Source organism: Pelophylax lessonae (genome assembly GCF_965119305.1).
Source record: "Pelophylax lessonae genome assembly, chromosome: 3".
Lineage (NCBI taxonomy): Eukaryota > Metazoa > Chordata > Amphibia > Anura > Ranidae > Pelophylax > Pelophylax lessonae.
Genome location: NC_138770.1, coordinates 378,531,183 through 378,554,005, shown reverse-complemented (window position 1 = coordinate 378,554,005; position 22,823 = coordinate 378,531,183). Strand labels below are relative to the sequence as shown.

General features: G+C 43.8%; 1 protein-coding gene and 1 long non-coding RNA gene across 2 annotated transcripts in view; one reads left to right on the top strand and one right to left on the bottom strand.

Annotated features, from left to right (window-relative positions):
• The window catches only part of LOC309551436, a 439,241-nt gene extending 422,591 nt beyond the window's left edge, over positions 1–16,650 (bottom strand). Inside the window, exon 1 of the long non-coding RNA XR_014225081.1 lies at positions 16,591–16,650. This is a non-coding gene — a long non-coding RNA (uncharacterized lncRNA). The remainder of the gene's footprint in view (positions 1–16,590) is intronic.
• Positions 16,651–17,418: 768 nt separating this feature from the next.
• The window catches only part of MMS22L (MMS22 like, DNA repair protein), a 239,496-nt gene continuing 234,091 nt past the window's right edge, over positions 17,419–22,823 (top strand). Inside the window, exons 1-2 of the mRNA XM_082251696.1 lie at positions 17,419–17,649; positions 22,138–22,263. Of these exons, the coding sequence (XP_082107822.1) occupies positions 17,468–17,649; positions 22,138–22,263 (308 nt within the window). The 5' untranslated portion in view covers positions 17,419–17,467. The remainder of the gene's footprint in view (positions 17,650–22,137; positions 22,264–22,823) is intronic.

Below are 22,823 nucleotides of genomic sequence, written 5' to 3'. Positions count from 1 at the left end.
TTTGATTTTTTTGTTAGATTTTTGTTTATAATGGGCAACAATTACAAATGTGACATTTCTTTGTGTTGCAACGTGCAACATAAGTAAACAAACAAAAAAAAAAAATACTAGGATCTTTTTAAAGGTGTGACATTCCTAACGAATGGCTCCTTAGGGTCTGGATCCACGCCACAAAGGTGTTCCAAATAGAGAATTCGGTCTCCGCACCACCTCATATAATCCAGGAGGACCTCGTAGGTGAGGTGGGTGTGCCCTGGGTAGAAAAAAACATGACAATTAGTTTTAGGCAAAATGATCCAAACAAGGATTGTAATTAATGTGCCTCAACAAATATGCTTAGGAGTCTATTGGTTGGCTTTTATCAACACTCTGAAGCAAATATGCTAAATTGCTGTTGTAAACCTTAAACTCAAACTTTCACAGCAAATTGTTCAAAAGGTTACATAAGATGGCTTGGAATGTTAGTAGCAGTTCCACCAAAGCTAAGTAAAATGCTTTTCTGCATGTAAACACAAGCAATCATTTTGAAGAATGTAAGGTGTTTTGGGTTCAATTGGTCAACACGATACATGTGCACACATTTATCTCTATCACCATTGGAATCTGTGGAGCGTTCTCTCTCCCTCTTACTGTCTATAGATTGAACCTGACACATAGTAGAGACTCACCCTTAGGAATTTTGAGGGCCAGTTCTGGACGGAGCAGATGTGTCTGCTCCCCTGATCTCCTTTCCGCCATCCCAGCTGTGTTAAGAGAGAAGAAAAAGTTTATCAACAAATGGACTCACGCTAACTGTAGGTTACGCAGTCATGAAAACGCTCTAACACCCACTCATTACCCCTCCACATTTCCCTGAAAGTTTTATTTAGACATTGATATGGTGGTGATGCAGATTTGTACAGTGCAAGCGTCATTCTTCTGGGTGAAGCTTGTAGCGTTAAGGATACGTACTCCCTGCTTTTGTGCTGATTGTGTTTTTCTGATGTTTTTGGTGCCTCAGCCCTGCCTGTTCTAAGTGTTGGAAACATATCATTTTGGGAGGGCTGCGGAAAACTAATCAGGTTAGACTTACACTCTCTAGGTTTTTGGGGACAAGAGAAATAACAATCCTCCTTTTTACATGGCCCCTGTACACACCTCTAGGCACCTCCCTCCTGTTGTTTGACCCCACAGCAGGCAGCTTGCTATGGAGGCACATGAGATGAAGCCAAGCACCCTGTGCCTGTTCAGGCACTAGGCTGTGAGCCAGCCTTGCCCCCCTCCCTTCCAATGGTCTCAATGATTAGGAGTGACAGCATCAGGAGGCAATATTGGCATGCTGTCACCTCAGTTAAGGAGGAGGGGGAGTCTGTTCCAGACAAGTATTAGTGCAAAAATTTGGACCGTAAAAAATGGTCCCAGTAAGTCTTAGGGGGAATATGCACACCTATCACTTGGAATACTAATGCATAGAATGCATTCACATAAAGAACCCGCTGCCTTTAGAACAACTTGAAGCCTGAGCGGGGACATACACAGTTAGCATTTCTCCACTTACTAAGTAGACACATTACTGGAAAAGCACACAACTTACCATCATCAGGTTTTTTTGGGGCCCCTGAAGTGGATGGCGTGGCTGGCTCTGGAGAAACTGCACAAAAAGAACACAAATTGTGAACTGGAATGTGGTACATTACCGAGGAAGAGTATTTATGAAAGATTGACAAACACACATTTTCAGTGTTGACTAAATCAGGACATGATTAAATTACAATGTCCCCAAAAAATTTACAAGTACAAAGCACACCATTTCCAATGTAGAGAAACTAACACCAATTTAGAATAGGGTGGCTTGAGATAACTTACAAAAGATAACATGTCCTGTAATGCTCCCCAAAACCACCTTTCAAACATGAAGGTTAAGCAAGAGTGTTTCATGACCAACCTTCCTGTCACATATAGCAAAACTACACTTGCTTTGACTCCAACTTAGATTATCCTAGATACACATCATCCTAGCACACACAATTCATGTGAGAATCTAATTTTAGGTACTTACAGACTAGTTCAGGGGAGCCTGGAGTGGGGGAGGATGGGGGAGACCCTACATGGGGGGATGGTGTCCCTTCATGGGGGGATGGCGTTGTATCTCCTAGAAACACAAAGACACAAATACAATCCTTGAACAAAAGCTATTTGATAAAGGCACACAGAAAGTAGTCTGGAAACATTGAAGGTAGTAGTTACAGTGGACTGGGTAAGCAGTGGCCCCTCTTCCCCAGTCCTCCACAACAAACATCCTCAATGTCAGCTGCTACAAAACCCCAATGTCAAAATATATATATTACAGCCCTTATATTTACCAGGACACATTGAACACACAAACACATGTAGAATACTTACTTCCCCTTTGAGGAGAGCCCAGGTCCTCATCCGAGTCGGACCAATTGGCCTCTTCTTGGCCAACAGTTTGTTCCTGGCCCGGATCCAGGCGACTTGGCCCTGCCTGAGGCTCCTCTCTTGCTGAAGTTACATCAACCACAAAAGAAAACAAAACAAACAATCATTCCTCCAAGTTCGACCTAATACACAACACACCAGCACATCCACATTACTTACAGGGGGCCTGAGAAGGCTGAGCCTCCACATCCTGATCACTGGTTTCTAAAATAAAAGAAAAACATTATATATTATTTATGGACACAAATAGGCAGTAACCTCTCATCATGCTAGCACCATACTCAATGCCCCTACAATTCAGAACATAGAAGTGCACTTACACCAATGAGATGCATTGACCATGTTTTAAAACAGGAGGGCACCATGCAAATTAAGCGGGCGCCTAAGGCCTCGCACCTACAGGGGCCTTGCGGCCAGTGGCGGAGCACCAACATTTCGAAGGGCGCAGTCAGGGAAATCTCCCAAGTAAAAGATTGCTTTCAATCCTCGGATCAAAAAGTTGCAGCAGTGTGCTGCAGTCCCTTCACTGCGTCTGCCAGGTGTCTGTTGTCCGCTGACACTTACTCCTCCTTCTCTGCCTGGGGATTGGCCGTCTGATCATGTTATCCTAAGATGTGGAGGAATCGGTAGGTGTGTACCTGCACCAGTAGGAAGTGACTGGCCGGTCAACTCACTCTGCTATCATCAGTTGTTGCTCTGGGAGGAGAGCTCCGCCCTGGACCCGGAACATACAGGTAACCAGGCCCAGACTTGATATTTTGCAGGCTGGTCATAGATTTGTTGTGTCCACTATGCAAAGTGGTTGAGTATCCCCAGGGAAGTTGGAAGAGTCTGAAAATGGTTGGTGGAGGAGGAGGAGAAGAAGGCCCTGGGTGGCTGGGGGACAAGGAGAGGGCCCCTGGGGGTTTTCTAGAGGAGGAAAGATCCACAATGACGCCAGAGTCAATTGCCAAGGAAGAGAGTGGAGCTGAGCAAGTCCTGCCTATCTGACATGAAAGCCAAACATGGTGTAGATGGAGCCCTTTGCCCTACACAATGACAGCACCAGAGGTGGAAGGTGAGTGGTAGCGGGTCTTTGACATTATAGAGCATATGGACTCTGTCCATTATTGGTAGTTTTGTTTGGAGTTGTCCTTTAGATGTTTAACTGTGTTGTTTTTGACCCGAGCTGTGAGGGACTGAGGTATGACAGCCCACTATGCTGAGACTTATAGTGCCCTAGAATGTTGAGGACTGAGGAATCCTTAGTCCCTAACAGAGGGCACTACAAGTCTTAGCATAGCAGGCAGTATTTCCTCATTCCCCTACAGAGAGGATTACAAGTCCAAGCAGGTAGCCTTCTGCAGTGGGACTTGTTGTGCCCTTGACTGTGGTGGACTGAGGAAGGGAAGTGTAAGAGGGTCTCTGTAAGCTCAGATGTATGGGGGAGCTTTGGGGAACACAGAGTTCCCTTTTACACCAGAGTCCCCAGCTTCCCCCCTCAAATAATGGTTCCCAAACTCTCCTTATATCAGAGTCTTCACACTTCCCTCTTACAGTGTAGTAAGTCTGGAGACTCCGATGTAAAGGGGGCTCTGTAAAATGTGATTAGAGATTAGAAATTTCTATCATTTTTATTTTCTACTTACGATCCACAATTTTCAGCTGCTCAAATGGCTCGCTGCCTCTGAATGCGTATTGTAGTGTGGCCGTCCTCCTCCTCCCCTTCTTCACCAAAAGCACAAGAGGGTGCCGGCCGTCCGCTTTGGCTAGAAGCAGAAGAAAAAAAAGAAACATAAAAAATACGAATGTACATAGTAGTATTAAAGGTTGTGAAGAGACACTTGATGGAGGTAGGAAAGGTAGGAGTGAGAGGGAGGGGGGGGGGGGTGTTGGTATTAGTGTTGTTGCATAGCTAAACACATGTCCACCTACCCAAAAAATTGTAACCTATCTGGTCACATGTAATGTATATTTTTACTTACCGGAGATTTGCTCCACAGCCTTTAGCAGGAGCTTGGGTGAGCGCCTTTTGGCATCACTCCAGGCCCGCTGCAGATCCACTATATCAGGCAGGAACTGAAATCTCCGCTGCAGCCTCATCCGGAGACGACACATCTTGTGCTTTTGGTGAAGATGCGTATATACATTATCATACCCCCAGAGGAGGAGGAGCTGTGGAAAGAGCAGTGTATGTTTGAGTCCAAGTATGTCCAAAATAGTACAGTCTTCAAATAACATGCTAGGTCGTCTTTGAGATATTGTAGAACAAAGAATTCCATTTCTGGTGATACATATACATCGATGTCCAAATCTACCTCCATGACATAGGTTGCCCCACACTGGTGATTTCCTCTACATGATATAGCCATTTTCTCAATCGGCCTTTCATGACACACCCAGGGCCGCCATCAGGGGGGGACAGGCAGTCACTGTATTTACAACCTTATTGCTGTCCATTTAGCAGGGTGCAAGTAACTTTACACACATGTAGCATAGGTATCAACTTTTGTCACCATGTTAAAAGGACAGCAGTATGGGTAGCATTACAGTGACTGTTATTAGTCCAGGCTCACTAAACTAGCCAATGCTTGGAAAAGCAAGCCATGCAGATTGCTTTTCAGGTCCCTTTTAACACGAGCTGTCTGATTGGGTGTGGCTGTTAATTTTTGACGCAGACCTGATAAGCCCCTCAATTCTCCTTTATGGAGTGTTATATGTAAATGGGATTGCTTCATTTGAGATGCAGATTTAAACTGTGTATGGCCAGGCTGAAGGTACCCAAGTTGATTGGTCGATCACCTGGAGGACAACGTACAACCAGTCTGTCAGATTTTACACACACTTATCGCTAGCATCTCTTGTAGCCACTAGCAATAATCACTGTGTTTTCCTGGCAGGGGCAGCACCAGGAGAACACAATGGCTCCGCAGGAGGGTTTCCCCTGTCTGTGTTGATGGTGGAATCAAGGCAAAATGTTTTTCCTGCAAGCCACGGGACAAACAAAGATAGTTTTTTAATTAATCCATGATTTTGCCAAAATGGAAAAAAAAAGATGTTTGCTTTGTATATTCTTAAGTTTGCTACATAACTAGAACATGTAACAGTGTTATATCATTGCAGGAGATTTCCCTTCACTTCCTGTCTTGGTGTCACCAGGACAGGAAGTGAGGGAATCTCCCGTGGGGATATAGCCAGCAATTCTTTCCTTTTATATATACTATGGACATTATAAGACAACAATTGCAAGCTATTTCCCCACAGTGATATTCCCCTCACTTCCTGTCTTGGTGACACTAAGACAGGAAGTGAGGGAAAATCTCATGCAATGATATCACCCTACTATAAATTGTAGTTCCGTCTAAAAAGTATACATAAAGTAAGCACTTGGTTTCCAAAGTGGCAAAATTATGGAGGAGTTAAAACCCCATAGTGTGATCGGGTAATCTGACGGTGTGTTCCTACACTCCTCAATGTGTCTGTTCATTAAGCTGTGCTGAATTATCCTTGATTCACAATTCCTGCAAGAGTTGCACATGGTATGTGGGAGATGCAAATTTAAGGTGGCATAATTATCCACACAATCACACATAATCCTTTTTAAAGGTCCCCAGCAGAATTTGATGGCATAGTGGTTCACAGCAGTGCCATCAGATTCCAGTTAGATCTGTAAATTAACAAAGCAATGTGATCTGGGGGTGTATTTAACTTGCAATGGACACCCCCATTCATTATCATATGGCAGTGTGAGATGGGTGTGTTGGGAATGTGATCCATTGAGACAAGTGATTATACACTCATGTGTTTCTTTTAGAGGTGATTTGTTCAAGGCAATCCTTTGAAGACATGACCATTCCAGATTTTTGTGATCACTGATTCCATCTCAGGTGAACCAATTAGCTGCTGTGTGCAGATCCAGCTTATGATGGTAAGAGTGTCAGACAAGACAAACGGTGCCGAGCTTGCAGTGTGTATGGATGTATGTAAGGCAATAATTTTTGGCATTATGCATTTAGGGAATATAATGTTTCTAATCTTGCATATATGAAAAGGGTCAATACATTTGTCTTTATCGAGACAGATTCCAAAGCGTCAGAGCAATCTGTCACAGATAATTGTGTTTCATTTTGTGTAAAAGTTGAAACGAATCAAATCTATCTATATACAGGCATAGCCCACTTTAAGTACACAATGGGACCAGGGCATGTATGGAAACTGAAAATGTACTTAAAGTGAAGCAATCCCTTTTTTCTTTTCTCGATGCATGAAAATACACCAGCTCCATTGTAAATTTTGGCCACATTGACATAGCCTTACTCCCAAACCATGTGGGAGCATGTTAAGGGGATCCAGGACTATGACATGATAGATTACCTAGGCAAGCTGGCCAGCCACAAAATGGATATGGTGTAGTCCTGGGTACCTGGGTACCCTGTCGTTGCTCCCTAAGTTTGTTATCCCTGTCACTTATGGTTTGTGAGCAGTGTCATGGCAAGCTGAACAAGCTGTGTCCTTACTCACGATTGTATATAAAGTGAGTGTACTTAAAGCAGGGTATGCCTATCTATATCTATATAGAAAGTTCAGAGATGTGAACCTGTTCCCTATTATATACACTAATATATGGTATATAACATATTCTATAATGTATCTAATGTATATATATTGTATATAATATATACATAGTATATATATTGTCTAATATATATATTTTGTATAATATATATTTTTTATATACACATACATACATACATACATATACACATACACACACACACACACACATATATATATATATATATATATATATATATATATACACACACACACACACACATATATATATATATACACACACACACACATATATATATATATATACACACACACACACACATATAAATATATATACACACACACACACATATAAATATATATACACACATATACATATATATACACACACACACATATATATATATATACACACATATACATATATATATATATATATATATATATATAGGGAACAGGTTCACATCTAGGAAGTTTCTATAACAGGAAGCTTCTAGATCACGTCTAATAGGCAGAAAGTGCATGCGCAGATCAGCAGACCAAAAGTTTCTTGCACACCCGCTAGATAAGCGACCCACCCATCCCCATCCCCATCCCCCATCCCGCACCCTGCACATTCACACCCCCTCCTTACCTTACACACAAATGCCACTATTTCGGCAGTAAACAGTGCAGGAGCCATGATGCACACTTAAGACAGGGCCTGGACAATTTCCGGAAACGTGTGCACGCACCAAAAGTTTCGTTTCCGGTTTCATGTATAAATGTGAGAACGCGGTTTTGTATATTCGCGAATTCGCGAATAGTGAACATACACAACCATTAAGCAGATTTAACTTAGAAAAAGAAATACAAATACATACATTTGTGGACACCAGAAAACTTTAGACACATGAAGACATTTTAAAAAAAAATTGGAAACATGCTGTTTATTACATTTGTATTTTTCAAACAAAAACAACCTTTGTACAACATTTAGACCATATACATCGACAAAGAGCCCATAATCAACAGATGCATGTGCAGATTGACAGAATTATGTTAACAGCAATAAATACTTACAGAGAGTCAACACACAACACAGCCAAATCTCACCTCCATAAATAACAAAGGGCCAAAAATGTTACCCATAAAGCATGTGACACACAAATATATTGGACCTCTTCGTAGGTCAAATCTTTCCTGATGTCTGAGTGAGCTATATATAATCCAAGCAAACACATACCCAGAATGGTAACGCCCAGTCAAAAAATTAACTGTGTGTGTCCTGTGTGTTTTGGAGCATGCTCAGTTGCCAAAACAAGGGAAATAGAAATGAGGAATAGAAATGTATGTAGGTGTGTATAGTATATGTGAATTGAAAAAATTCTCTCTTGAAGTTTGCTAGTCATTATTTAGAATGTTTAGATACAGGAATACATACATATATATACAATTACGTGAGAGAGAGAGAAATATATATTTAGGTAAACAATTGAAACACACCTTTTGGGATTTGGGAAGTGAGATTGTGACAATTGACCAGATATGTAAGCCAACAATCTGACTCATCACTCATGAACATCCCTAAATTTGGCGTGGCAATTATATCAGGCGTTCTTATGTGCATTTTGGCTGGCGTTTTCACAGGCGTTTTGACATGCATTTTTTGGGCAGGCATTGTTATATGAAATCACCTACAAAAGCCCCAAAAACAGACCACAAACACGTACATGTGAACGTAGCCCGTTTGGGGGCGTTTGAGGGGGATTTGTCCAGCTCAAGGATCAGCTCCCAAAACAGGCAAAAAATCCAATCCTATTCAGGTCAATGGCCCCTGTTCCCATGTGAGCATTTTGACGGCATGAGGAAAACACCCAACGCTCACTGAGAAATAGCACAATGATTAGGGAGTCTGCCTTCCTGCTGTAGGTTTGTAAGTTCGAATCCGGAAGGTGCCCTCTGTATGGGCAACACTTGGATATCTCCAATCCTCCAAATGTTGACATCATTAATTTTGTTCATGTTTGAAAAAGGCATGTGTATCAGCAAACTTTTAATCTAAAGACATGAACAAAATACAAAAGATGCCACATAAAGTCAATATGTAGCAATATTGTGAGCTAAAGCTCTATTTGTTTGTTGGGCATACTTTGCTAATTAGCCAAGTATAAGGGATATATATATATATACCTTCAGTTAAATGTGTAGTAAAATGGTAACACTTGGCCATACCCATATGGAAGAAAAGGTAGTATTTGCAATATATTTCTAAAAACATTCTTTGGAAACACATAAAATATTGTCAAAATTGTGACATTTCCTTGATATGTGTGAAATGCTAATAATCTTTCTTTGAAATATGTTTTACATCTATTTTTTTTCTATCTGACGACCAATTCCCCAATGTAATATTTTGTGGGTTTTTTCAGAGAATGTGGAGGTTCTATATAAACACTGTAGATTTGACTGCTATGATTTCGGAGTTAGCAGGAAAGGTGTATGGAATGTGATGGTGTTTACTAAAGGATCCCTTGTTGGAAGTGTGCATGTTTTTCCAATTCCGCCGGTTTTTGCCATTTTCTATGGGCGAGACAGCGGATTTGCAAGCGGTATTCAAAAAAAAATTGACCCAAAATCGCGCTGGCGAAATTTTTTGAGCCTATTTGGCGTTGCGCATGCGCACATTCGCGAGTTCGCAGCTCGCGGCTGGAGGAGCTGTTTAACCTTTCCACACTTTCGCAGATATCTCTCTTTCTAAGTCAGTTTTTGAGATTTTTTAAACGCAAGTCATCTCCAAATTGACTTCCACACCTTCCACAGTGATTTGGGATTTTTGGGGGTACAGGGGAAAATTTGGCTAAACTTTAGTCGAGCTTTTAGCTGGCGTGGTTTTAAGTCGCGCTCTGACCATATTGCATCTTAATGAATCTCACACTAGGCGCTATTTTCCGCCCGCCGTTCTTTGAATGCCAATTTCAGACTTAAATAATCGCCGCTTCGCAAAATCACGCCGAAACGCCAATTCGCCGTACTATGAATCAGGCCCTATGTAACTATATGGGAGTGATGCTGTGACACAATCAAGTAAGCGATGTGGTGGTGACCAGGAACTATTAGAGGGTTTCTCTCGTCTGACTCTAGGTTGGCTTGCCTTAGACGACCACCTACCCTAAGTAGTCCATTTTGATCAAAGAATGGGTCGAGTTTTCTCAGGACACTGTCTCTAGGGATAGGTTTTCCGTTCAAGGTACAGTCAATCTCCTTAGCATATGCTTCATGCTGTACAGTGCGGATGATAAGATCCTGAGACTGCTGTAGCTCTAATACTGAACTGATCCTTTGACAGTGGTGCCATCCCTTGCGGTCACAGCTGTTTGAGTCACTTTTAAAGGAGCGAGCTATGTGAATAAGACAAGAAATAGCTCGAACAAGTGTCTTCCATTTTGAGAATCTGGTAAATCTGTCAGATTTAAGCTGGCAGTCTGAAGTTTTAGTATGAAATGTTGAGATCTCAGGACGGATGTCAGTATCTGAGTCTGGATCTACTAGTTCAATCGTGTCACTTTTAGGAAAAGTTTGTTCTGCATCGTACAAGAATGCAGGTCCAGTAAACCATGTTGTGTCTTTCAGGTTACATGCAGCAACAGCTCTTGTAGCATGGTCTGCAGGGTTGTAGTCAGTAGGTACATAGTGCCATTGTGTTGGAATGGTAGATCTCCTAATCCTCAACACTCTGTTGTTGACATAAACATAAAAACGTCTGGTTTCATTGTAGATGTAGCCTAGAACTACCTTGCTGTCTGTGTAGAGTTGAACATCCTTGAGGTCAATGTCCATCTCTGAGGCTATTAGCTCTGCTAGTTCAACAGCTAGAACTGCAGCACAAAGTTCTAGCCTAGGTATAGTATGCTCGGGGTGTGGAGCAAGCTTTGCTTTGCCCATGATTAATCCTACGTGGCATCGATCTGTAGTGTCAACAGTCCTTAAGTAGGCCACAGCAGCTATTGCCTTGACAGAAGCATCACAGAATATGCAAAGGTTTTGACTCTGTATCTCTGTAGAAAGTACAGGAGCATATGGGCGTGAAACATGGAGATCAGATAAGTCTGATAAAGAGTCCCTCCACTCTACCCAAGAGTTCCTCTTATCAAGGGGTAGTGGGGCATCCCAATCGGATGTTTCACAAATCAAGTCTCTAAGCAAGGCTTTACCTTGAATTGTAACAGGTGCCGCAAATCCTAATGGATCGTACAGGCTATTGATAGTAGACAAGACACCTCTGCGAGTGAAAGGTCTTTCTTCTCCATTTACTTGGAAGGTAAAGGAATCAGATTTCAAGTCCCAAAGTAGACCTAGACTGCGCAGTACAGGTAAAGAGTCTGTACCCAGATCTAAGTCCTTTAGATCACTGGAATGGTCTTGAGTGGGGAAAGCTTCCATTACCTCTTTGCTGTTAGAAGCAATATTGTGAAGCCTGAGATTGGAACAAGCGAGCATTTCCTGCGCTCTTTTAAGAAGACAGATTGCAGACTCACTGGAAGGTAAGGATTTTAAACAGTCATCCACATAAAAATCTTTCTCTCCGAATTATCTTGCATCTGAGCCAAACTCAAGTTCACCTTCTTGGGCGGAATGTCTGAGTCCGTAGATAGCGACTGCAGGTGAAGGGCTATTGCCAAAGATGTGTACCCTCATGCGATACTCTGAGATATCTTTGGAAGGATCATTGTCTTGGAACCAAAGGAACCTTAGGAAGTTCCTGTCTTCCTCTCTGACCAAGAAACAATGGAACATCTGCTGGATGTCAGCTATGAAGGCAATAGAATCTTTGCGGAAGCGTAAGAGCACTCCCAGGAGTTTGTTGTTGAGGTCTGGGCCTGTCAAGAGGACATCGTTCAAGGAGATAACCTTGTATTTGGCACTAGAGTCAAACACTACTCTGATTTGACCTGGCTTTTTGGGATGGTACACTCCGAATATAGGGAGATACCAACACTCTTCAGAGTCTTTAGGGGCGGGAGCTACCTCGGCATGACCATTCTCAAAGATCTTCCCCATGAAAGAAAAGAAATGTTCCCTCATCTCTGGCTTTCTTTGTAAATTACATCTAAGGGAAGCAAAACGTTGTAAAGCTTGTTCTTTGTTATTGGGTAAGCGTTGTCTCTGTGGTCTGAAGGGAAGAGGTGCGACCCAGCTGTTTGTGCCGTCTTTGACTAGACCTTGCTCCATTATTTCTAAGAAGAGTTTGTCTTTGATAGACATTGCCACACGATTGTCATCTTTAGTTCTCTGAAAGACTGTGTACCCTAAATGGTCTTGGTCACTGTCACAGGCAAAGTTGTCACTAGTGGAGCTTGTGAAGGGACAAGATGAGTGGGTGGCGTAGGCTGATTCCTTAACAAGGAAATGGTTGTGGCATGGCTGGAAAAGAGAGGGACGCCCATTCTCTAGGGTATTTGTGAGCATGCTGCTAACAGAGTTAGGTTTGTGCACGCTTCCTAGACAGACATCTCCTATGATGACCCATTCGAGGTCTAACTTCTGAGCATAAGGAGCGTTATTGGGACCATTAATCTGAGCTCTTGATTTGTGGGCTTGTAAGATATCTCTCCCGAGGAGTAGGATGATCTGAGCCTGAGGATCAAGTTCTGGTATCAGATGTTCTATGCGTTTCAAGTGTGGGTGATGAGCAGCTACATCTGGTGTAGGAATTGCAGATCTATGATCAGGGATCTGATTGCATTCAATAAGAGTTGGCAAAGACAAGCGAGATTGCGCGTCGATGGACTCGATTTGGTAGCCAGATGCTCTCCTACCAGCCGTCTCCACTATTCCTGCACAAGTTTTTAAGGAGTAGGGAATGCTGGGGCCTTTAACGCTGAACATGTCAAAAAAAGTCGAGCTGGCTAATGACTTGTTACTTTGGTCATCCAGGATTACGTAAAGCTTAATAGCTTTGTCTTTTTGGCCTGCTGGGTAGACTCTGACTAAGCAGATTTCGGAGCAGGACCTACCACCTATGGCTCCTTTGCAGATCTCTGTACATTGTGAAGTGACCTCTGGTGTAGTTGTGGTGGTGTGCTTCTCCTCCCCGCCGTGCTCACTAGTGCTGAGGGTGTGTTGTAAAGTCCATGGAGCTGGCCCAGGATGTAACCCTGTGTTGTGATCTGAGCTGTCACATTCTGTGCATTTCAAACTGACCTTACAGTCCTTGGCGAGATGAGATGTTGAAGAGCAGCACCTGTAGCAGATGTGGTTCTCCTTGAGGAAGGCTTTGCGGTCCTGCAGGGTTTTCTCTCTGAAGGCTCTGCATTTTAGTAGAGGATGTGGCTTCCGATGCAAGGGACACTGCTTACCAGGATCGTTGACCTTTGTCTCTGAGTTAGAGAAGTTGGCAGACCTGTGAAAGGAACCTGGAGGAGACACATTAGTTTTGTGTACTGCTACTGGAGGTTTGCGAGGGTTAAGTCCCACAGGAGCAGCACACAACAGCGTAAAATCAAAACTTGGATCATTTCTAGTTTTAGCTTGCTGGCACACAAAGTCCACAAAAACAGAAAAAGGAGGGAATGGAACATCATGCTGTCTTTTATATCGGGATCCGTGTGTAATCCACTGCTCTTGCAAGTTACAGGGTAACTTTTGCACAATGGGGTTGACACCTCTGGCTGTGTCAAGGAATGCAAGTCCTTTTAAGTCTCCCTCGGATTTAGCTACTTGAAGTTCCATTAACAAGTCACTTAACTCTCTAAGTTTATGGTAGGCTTTGCTAGGTATTCTGGGAAAGTTATCAAGTCTTTTGAATAATGCATTTTCTACTGGTTCTGCTGAACCATAACACTCATCAAGTCTATCCCAGATTGTTCTAAGACCAGTGTCTGGGTAGTTTATATTTATTGTCCTGATTCGCCTGGCATGTTCGGCAGACTCATTTCCAAGCCATTTGATCAGGAGATCTATCTCTTCGCTGCAAGATAGCCCTAAGTCTCTGATGGTGTTTTGAAAGGATGACCGCCAGGCTCTGTAGTTTTCAGGGCGGTCATTAAACTTTTCAAGTCCTTTGGTGAATAACTCACGTCATGCAAAGAACCTTGCAAAGTCTATGGTGGCTTGGTTAGCCTGCTGTGTGTTGTCATGGTAAGATGGCTGTGTGTAGTCATACCTTTTGCTGGCACCGAGCTGTCCTCTGATGTGCAAAGAAGTAGTAGAACCGCACTCAGGTAGATGAAAGTAAAAATAATACTTTTTTATTCTTCAAATCATAGATGAACAGACAGTGCAGGGGAACAGGCAATCCAAGGTTAACGCGTTTCACGGCACATACAGCCGCTTACTCATAACCGGTTATGAGTAAGCGGCTGTATGTGCCGTGAAACGCGTTAACCTTGGATTGCCTGTTCCCCTGCACTGTCTGTTCATCTATGATTTGAAGAATAAAAAAGTATTATTTTAACTTTCATCTACCTGAGTGCGGTTCTACTACTTCTTTGCACTAACCCGGATGACGGGTCTTACCAGCACCAGGTCGGACTTACACACCTGAGCGGCTCTATCTCTCCCATACCCTGTCCTCTGATGTACCATTCTGGCTTGCGCGTTGGTTCTGGAGGGCGATTAGAGGGTGATTCTATTATCTCACTTATGGGGAGTCTGTCGTAGGAGACGTCACTTTGCACGGATTTCTCCCGTTTGCAGGCTCTAGGCTTGTCACTGACTTGCGGCTGTACCGTGGAGTGTCTTTGGCTTGTCTCTTTGACGTCATCTTTTACACTGCTTGTTTTAAAATGTTGATTGATGTAATCTGAAGTTTGTTGTAGAGAATTTGGAGTTTCAGCTGCTGGATCGAGAATATTGCTGCGTCTGCTGCGTTCACTCCTCTGCCTCTTTCTGCGTTTTTACTTTTAGGAGGGCTTCCTCAGTCTCTTTCTTTAACCTCACTTTCTCCTGTTTAATCTGCATTTCTTGCTCAGTAAAGGCTGCTCGCGCCTTGGCGGCTTCAGCTTTCGCACGTGCTATGGCGAGTGCATTGCTTGCAGAGGAAGATCTAGAGGAGCCGGAAACTCTGGACCTTGTCTTGAGTGAGGATGTCTGGCTATGTGACATGTCGCTTGCAGGAATGCTTAACTGTGTAGAGACTGCTGTATTGAATATGCTGATGACTGCGCTGGCAGGGTAGCAGGCCTCTGTATAGTCTCTGTCCTAAATCCCACTTGCTGGATAGCCGCTGTTTCACTGTTCTGTTCTCACTACACGTATGCCCCAGGCGTGTGCAGCTCAACATACAGCTAAACCTTTAATCCTGCAATAACCAGTCCTTTTGTAACTTAAGGCTTTATTCCAGTGAAAGAATAGTGGTCACATGAACAGGTTACAAGTCAGAATGGATATGCGAATAGGATTGTGAATAGAGGTGAAACTGTAAATAAACATATAAAGGCATATAATCAGTATACAAACATAAACAGTATATGCATTGAGTATATAACCAACAGTTCATAGGCATACCAGCGATGCTTCAAAGGGGGGTTCAGGAATCTTCCCACAGCAACCTCAGATGCTGTCTGCTCCTTCCTGAGGTAAATCTTAAAATGGAGATTCTCTCAGAGAGGGGTGGAAATAATATCCAGCAATATAGTACAGGAAGTACCATAAAGTACTGTACAACAGTCTATGTCACAGTGGCATCTTGTGGACCATATTGGTATTACAAGTTCCAATAGCATTAATTATTTCCTTATGCTGGAGGCATGACAGCCATTATGCCCTAAACATGATGCAGAAGGAATAGCACCTGCAAGACAGAAGGGGAGACAGCAATTATGCCCTAAGTATAGTGCTACTGTGCACTCCAGAAGTGGTTAAAGAAACTGAAGATAACTTTTGTTCCCTGACACCAAAACAGGAAGTCTGGAGAATGCTAAGTAGTGGGGACCCAGAGTCTATGGTTGCCACCTCATCCCTTTAAACCAGGACACAGGTTCTGAGGCTGATATAATGCACAGAAGGCACTAAGTGAGTTTAATTACCACCATAAAACCACTTAAGCCCCGGAGGATTTGGCTGCCCAATGACCAGGCCCTATTTTGCGATTCGGCACTGCGTGACTTTAACGGACAATTGCGCGGTTGTGCGACACTGTACCCAAATGAAATTGACGTCCTTTTTTTCCCACAAACAGAGCTTTCTTTTGGTGATATTTGATCACCTGTGTGATTTTTATTTTTTGCGCTATAAACAAAAAAACAGCGACAATTTTGAAAAAATAACAATATTTTTCACATTTTTTTAAATGAAATTCTAAAAAAAAATGTAAAAATCAAAATGTTTTAACATTTTAGGCCAATTTGGCCAAAAAAAAATCGCAATAAGCGTATTTTGATTGGTTTGTGCAAAAGTTATTGCGTTTACTAACTACAGGAAAGATTTATGTCATTTTTATTGGTTTTTTTTTAAACTAGTAATGGCAGCGAATTTATTTTGCGGGACTGCGACATTGCGGTGGATAGATCGGACCCCTGACTGACATTTTTGGGAGTACCAGTGACATTACTATAGTAATCAGTGCTATAAATATGCAGTTACTGTCAACATGACACTGGCAGGGAAGGGGTTAACTTTATAGGTGATCAAGGGGTTAAGTGTGTCCCTAGGAGTGTGATTCTAACTGTCAGGGGGCGTGGCTTGTTAGATCATCACAGAGGCATACGATCCTACATAGCAGGATCGCATAGCCTCTGTGATGATCTAAGGGAGAATGACAGGCGGCTGTGTTTACATCAGCTGTCTGTCTTTCTCCCTGTCCTGAGTGAGATTGCGAGTGGCCGGTGGACATCGGAGCCGCCGGTCACACGCGCGGGGATTGCAGTGAACGAGCGGGGGCGGGAGCGCGCTTGCCCCCTACAGGCTCGCGGATGAGCGGCGTACAGGTACGTCACTTTGCCTGTAGGGGGCTTACTACCGCTGTATATAGTCGTGCAGCAGTTGCCAAGTGGTTAATCAGCCACGGAACCTGTGTAATTAATGTGTCCTGATTTAAAGGGATGAGGTGGTAACTGAAACCCAGACACCAATATAAAGCTCAAAAAAGTTCTATCCCTGAACTGTAAGAAAAACTTTTACAGCAGACAGTAACAATTACACCGCGAAACTTGCTAAACTATGCTAAGAATAAGAATAAAAAACACACACACACACACACATATCTTGTTCCTGTGCACATCACATGACCTGTGGGGACATGCAGGTGATAGGTTCCCAGCTGTCTGAATGCCCGCCCCTTACTTCTAGCACAAAGCTCATTGGACATGCTGCTTCAGTGCGGAGAGTACTCAGATACATTGACATTTCCCGCACGGCATTGTCCTCCAATCAGTGAACTCGCTAGTGTCGGAGCGTGGCTTCTGATTGGCTGTAAGCGTTGCGATGCCTCAGGAGGTGCTAGGATCCGAATGAAGGATTGTCCCGGGAAAGCGGTGTATGGAGAACTAACAATATGAGTGAAGAGTTTGCCGGCTCCCTCACTCCCCCATTCTCCCCATACTTCTCCGAGAACCCGGAGCTGGGGGGCAGCCAGCACTGCAGACCACCGAGCTTCTCGTGTGCTCAGGACGGGGTTAGAGATGGCGGGAAGAGCTTCCCCTTTGACTCCTATGTGACCAGCGGTTCTCTGAAGAGGTGAGGCATTGCTCACACGTACAATGAAGGAAGCACTGTGCCTGTAGTGTGATAGGGAACAGCAGCAGGATGAGTGTGGCTGCAATGGACACAGTGAGTGGAGGATAGACTATTCTAATCACAGCACAGCAGGTTATCCTTAGCAGCACAATAAGCAGGGGCTCTATCATGTCTCTGTGTCACATGGCTGTTGGGTGCTGACTTTGTCAACTTATGGCTGTTAGCTGTACGGAGTTTTACAGTGTAATACAGCACAGCCATAACAAAGTCGTCACCCAACAGTGATGTGACACAGAGCCATGATAGAGTAGGGTGACCAGATGTCCCCGGTTTCCAGGGACAGTCCCCGGATTGAGGACATTGTCCCCGGATTCAGGGCTGGATTAATGTAGACAGGGCATCCTGTGCTGGCTGAGACTGAGTGTCCTCTGTGCATAGCAAACCTCTGAACCTTGTACTCCACGCCTAACACCCTCCAGTATATTATGCAGCCCTGTGCCCAGTGCTCTGTGTATTATGCAGCCCTGTGCCCAGCGCTCTGTGTATTATGCAGGCCTGTGCCCAGCGCTCTGTGTATTATGCAGCCCTGGGCCCAGCGCTCTGTGTATTATGCAGCCCTGGGCCCAGCGCTCTGTGTATTATGCAGCCCTGGGCCCAGCGCTCTGTGTATTATGCAGCCCTGGGCCCAGCGCTCTGTGTATTATGCAGCCCTGGGCCCAGCGCTCTGTGTATTATGCAGCCCTGGGCCCAGCGCACTGTGTATTATGCAGCCCTGGGCCCAGCGCTCTGTGTATTATGTAGGCCTGGGCCCAGCGCTCTGTGTATTATGTAGGCCTGGGCCCAGCGCTCTGTGTATTATGTAGGCCTGGGCCCAGCGCTCTGTGTATTATGTAGGCCTGGGCCCAGCGCTCTGTGTATTATGTAGGCCTGGGCCCAGCGCTCTGTGTATTATGCAGTCCTGTGCCCAGCGCTCTGTGTATTATGCAGTCCTGTGCCCAGCGCTCTGTGTATTATGCAGCCCTGTGCCCAGCGCTCTGTGTATTATGCAGCCCTGGGCCCAGCGCTCTGTGTATTATGCAGCCCTGGGCCCAGCGCTCTGTGTATTATGCAGCCCTGGGCCCAGCGCTCTGTGTATTATGCAGCCCTGGGCCCAGCGCTCTGTGTATTATGCAGCCCTGGGCCCAGCGCTCTGTGTATTATGCAGGCCTGGGCCCAGCGCTCTGTGTATTATGCAGGCCTGGGCCCAGCGCTCTGTGTATTATGCAGGCCTGTGCCCAGCGCTCTGTGTATTATGCAGCCCTGGGCCCAGCGCTCTGTGTATTATGCAGCCCTGGGCCCAGCGCTCTGTGTATTATGCAGCCCTGGGCCCAGCGCTCTGTGTATTATGCAGCCCTGGGCCCAGCGCTCTTTGTATTATGCAGCCCTGGGCCCAGCGCTCTGTGTATTATGCAGCCCTGGGCCCAGCGCTCTGTGTATTATGTAGGCCTGTGCCCAGCGCTCTGTGTATTATGTAGGCCTGTGCCCAGCGCTCTGTGTATTATGTAGGCCTGTGCCCAGCGCTCTGTGTATTATGCAGCCCTGGGCCCAGCGCTCTGTGTATTATGCAGCCCTGGGCCCAGCGCTCTGTGTATTATGCAGCCCTGGGCCCAGCGCTCTGTGTATTATGTAGGCCTGGGCCCAGCGCTCTGTGTATTATGCAGGCCTGGGCCCAGCGCTCTGTGTATTATGCAGCCCTGGGCCCAGCGCTCTGTGTATTATGCAGCCCTGGGCCCAGCGCTCTGTGTATTATGCAGGCCTGTGCCCAGCGCTCTGTGTATTATGCAGCCCTGGGCCCAGCGCTCTGTGTATTATGCAGCCCTGGGCCCAGCGCTCTGTGTATTATGCAGCCCTGGGCCCAGCGCTCTGTGTATTATGCAGTCCGGTGCCATTTGCCAATAAAAATAAAAAAATGTCCCCAGATTTCATTTTAAAAATCTGGTCACCTTATGATAGAGCCCCTGCTTATTGTGCTGCCTGTGTGATTATCATAGGACACGGTGAGATGCTACTTTACACTTCAGTTGGGGGAGCTGTAAACATGTGATTTTTGCTGCTGCATTTTTACTGTCCCCCAAACGAATCCCCTTTAACTGCTTCCTGTCCAGCTACATACCAGTACTTCACTGGAATGGAAGGGTGATATCATGGTCATCACTAAAGCAATGATCGAGATATATATATATTTTTTTTTTTAGCCTCAGTGAATCTGCACACAGTTAAAGTAATTCTATTGGCTAAGAAGCCACTGGTTTACTTTTTAAAGGCAGTGGCATCCCTGCCTTTACCTCCTTTTAGGATGCAAACAGTAGCATCCAATTCCTGAGACACCGTGAGAGGGGCGGATGTCATTCCTCCCACTGTGTGGCATCAAAAATCAGAAGCGACAAGGATTTTATCACTTCCAGTTTCGGTCTCATGTAGCCATTACCGGTTTGAACAAGCATCTATACATAATGATTTTGGTTTGATCAGATGCTTTGGAAGCCAGAGGACAGATATGGGGTCTAAAAGACCCCAGATCTCTCCATAAAGAGTACCTGTCATGGCTCATGCTATCACAAGGGATGTTGTTCATCCCTTGTGAAAGCAGAAAAGAAAAAAAAAATGTAAGGATACAGTGTACAATTTTTTTCTTTGTAATAAATATACAATTTAAAGTAAATTAAATTTTAAAATGCCCCCACTACTGTATGCTTATACGCAATTGCGAGCGCACACGTTGGCTCTGCAAGCATTTCTATAAACTGCAACAAACCTGCATTTTGTTTCGATTCTGGGTTAGGGGCGGGGATATGGGGGGGCGTCAAGGGTTTAGTTGAAGGGGGCCCCCGACAGGTGGGCTGTATTGTGCCCCATGATTTCTAACAGCGGCCCTGGCAGTCAGGTTAACCACTTGATGAGCAAGCTTTTTTCTGACACTTGCTGCTTACAAGATTAAAATCAGTATTATTTTTAAGAAAATTGCTTAGAACCCCCAAATATTATTATAGTTTTTAGCAGAGACCCTAGAGAATAAAATGGTGATTGTTGCAATATTTTATGACACACTGTATTTACACAGTGGTCTTTTCAAACAATTTATTTTGCAAAAAATACTCTTCAGTGAATTATAAAAAAAAACAGTAAAGTTAGCCCAATTTTTTGTATAGTGGGAAAGATGTTACTTAACCTAACCTGTCATGCTCTAAAACTGCACACAATTAAGAGCACTATGTGTCATTTCTGTCTGGTGATTTGTTCCTCTGCAATCAGCATGGATCAATTCTGACAAGTTTTCCTGATACAAAGAGAGAAATGGTGACAGGGCAGGGACCTCCAGCTGATTCACCTCTGTTCCTGTTTGAAGGGGGTGTGTCCCTTCCTTCCAATCAGCTCTCAGAGCATCAATGAACTACCTAAAACCCTCGACAGCACCCTGATAGTTCACTGAGAACTACAAGCCGACAGCTGCAAAGGTTGTCGGTACTTGTAGTTTATTCATTCACCGATCTCTGTGAATGAATGACTCGCCTAATGTGGGCTGAGCCTCACATGAGCAAGTTCTTTTTAAATTGTGACAGCTGGTGCAGGGAGAAGATCCCTGGCCTTCTGTCATTATGGGAGGGAGGTGGGTGAGAGGCTAAAAACGGGTAGAACATGTTACCAAATGTGAGCTTATCCGTTAAAGTGTTCGGTGACTCCAGGGGATTTACGGAGAAAAAGGACTCAAGTGGTTAATATTCCAGTGACAACCCAATAGTCAACAGTACAAATAGAATGTTGGATTCTCCCCAAAAAAAAAAAACTTAGCAGAGGATCTAAACTTCTTGCACTCTTTTTTTTTTTTTTCATATTGGAAAAAAAAAAACTTTTGCCTTTTTACATACCCATAAAAAGCAGTCTGCTAAGGACTATTTTATTAAAAAAGTAACGCTATCCTATTTACCCACTATAACCCTTAGGTCATTTCTAATCCTAGTTAACTCCCTCTTCCATTTTTTCTGTTGCCATTATTTTTCTGATGATTTTTTCAGTTTTATTTAAACATTTTTTATCATCAGTATTTTTGTTTACATATGTTGTTGTTTATTTTTTTCAGTGTTGCATACTTTTGCAATGCTTTGTACCAAAAACAATATCTTACTGCCAGAGATGTATAAGGCATCTAAGCCATTATACAATTAAACTATTGTTCTACTTTGTAGAGTGAAATACAGTGATCTCTTCAAATATGAAGGAAAATGACATGGTGCTGCTCTTTATCTCTGCAGCTGTATATCTGCTATAAAATGTCTTCCTTTATCTGTAGTCTGCTTGATTGGCTTTTTGCTTTTGCATTGCTCCCTTTATACAAGGCGTTGTAAGTAGCGACTTTGCAGCCTTGCAGTATCAGAAGCTGCTTGTGATGTTTGCTAAACTGGAGGTGAATGTATACATCTTTACTGTTTGAATTATTCCTTTTTTTTTCAGGCTTTTGCTAAAGCTTGATCCTTCGCCAACGGATTATGAAACGGACACCATAGAGATTTTTGGCTTCCAGTGGGTAACTGAAACTGCTCTTGTGGAGTCAACAGATCTTATGTTTGGATTACTCAGGTGAGGTTTGGTTTGCAATAAAATACATTGTATTAATCAATGTATATTTCCCATAATCCTCTTCCAGGGACGATTCAGTTGAGATGGCTCTAAAGGACTCCCAGAATAGTTTGGGCCTAAATCTATTCAGTAACTTCTTTCTTTACTAGAATAAGTAGGAAGCTTTTATTAGAGGAGCTCCAGTCTCCTGTGTAAAAATTAGGTCAAAAACTGTAGCTGCTGACTTTTAATAAACAGCCACTCACCTGTCACACGATCCAGCGCTGTGCTCACCCCAGCCATTTTAAACTCCCGTCTTCTGTCCCCAGCACCAGCATGATAACTGTGGGCACACAATTGTGACAGCTTGCAACTTCACAGCCAGGTGCCCACTGTGCATGCATGTGATATACTGTGAGGAGGGGGGGATTCCACTAGTATACTTGTATACTAAATTAAAGTGATTCTACACCCTCAGATTTTATGAACACTTACTGAGTATGCAATTGCTTCATCTTTTAATTCTTGCCTATGCTCCAGTTTAGGCTGACGCCATGACTGCTGCCCCAGGTTTCATGTTT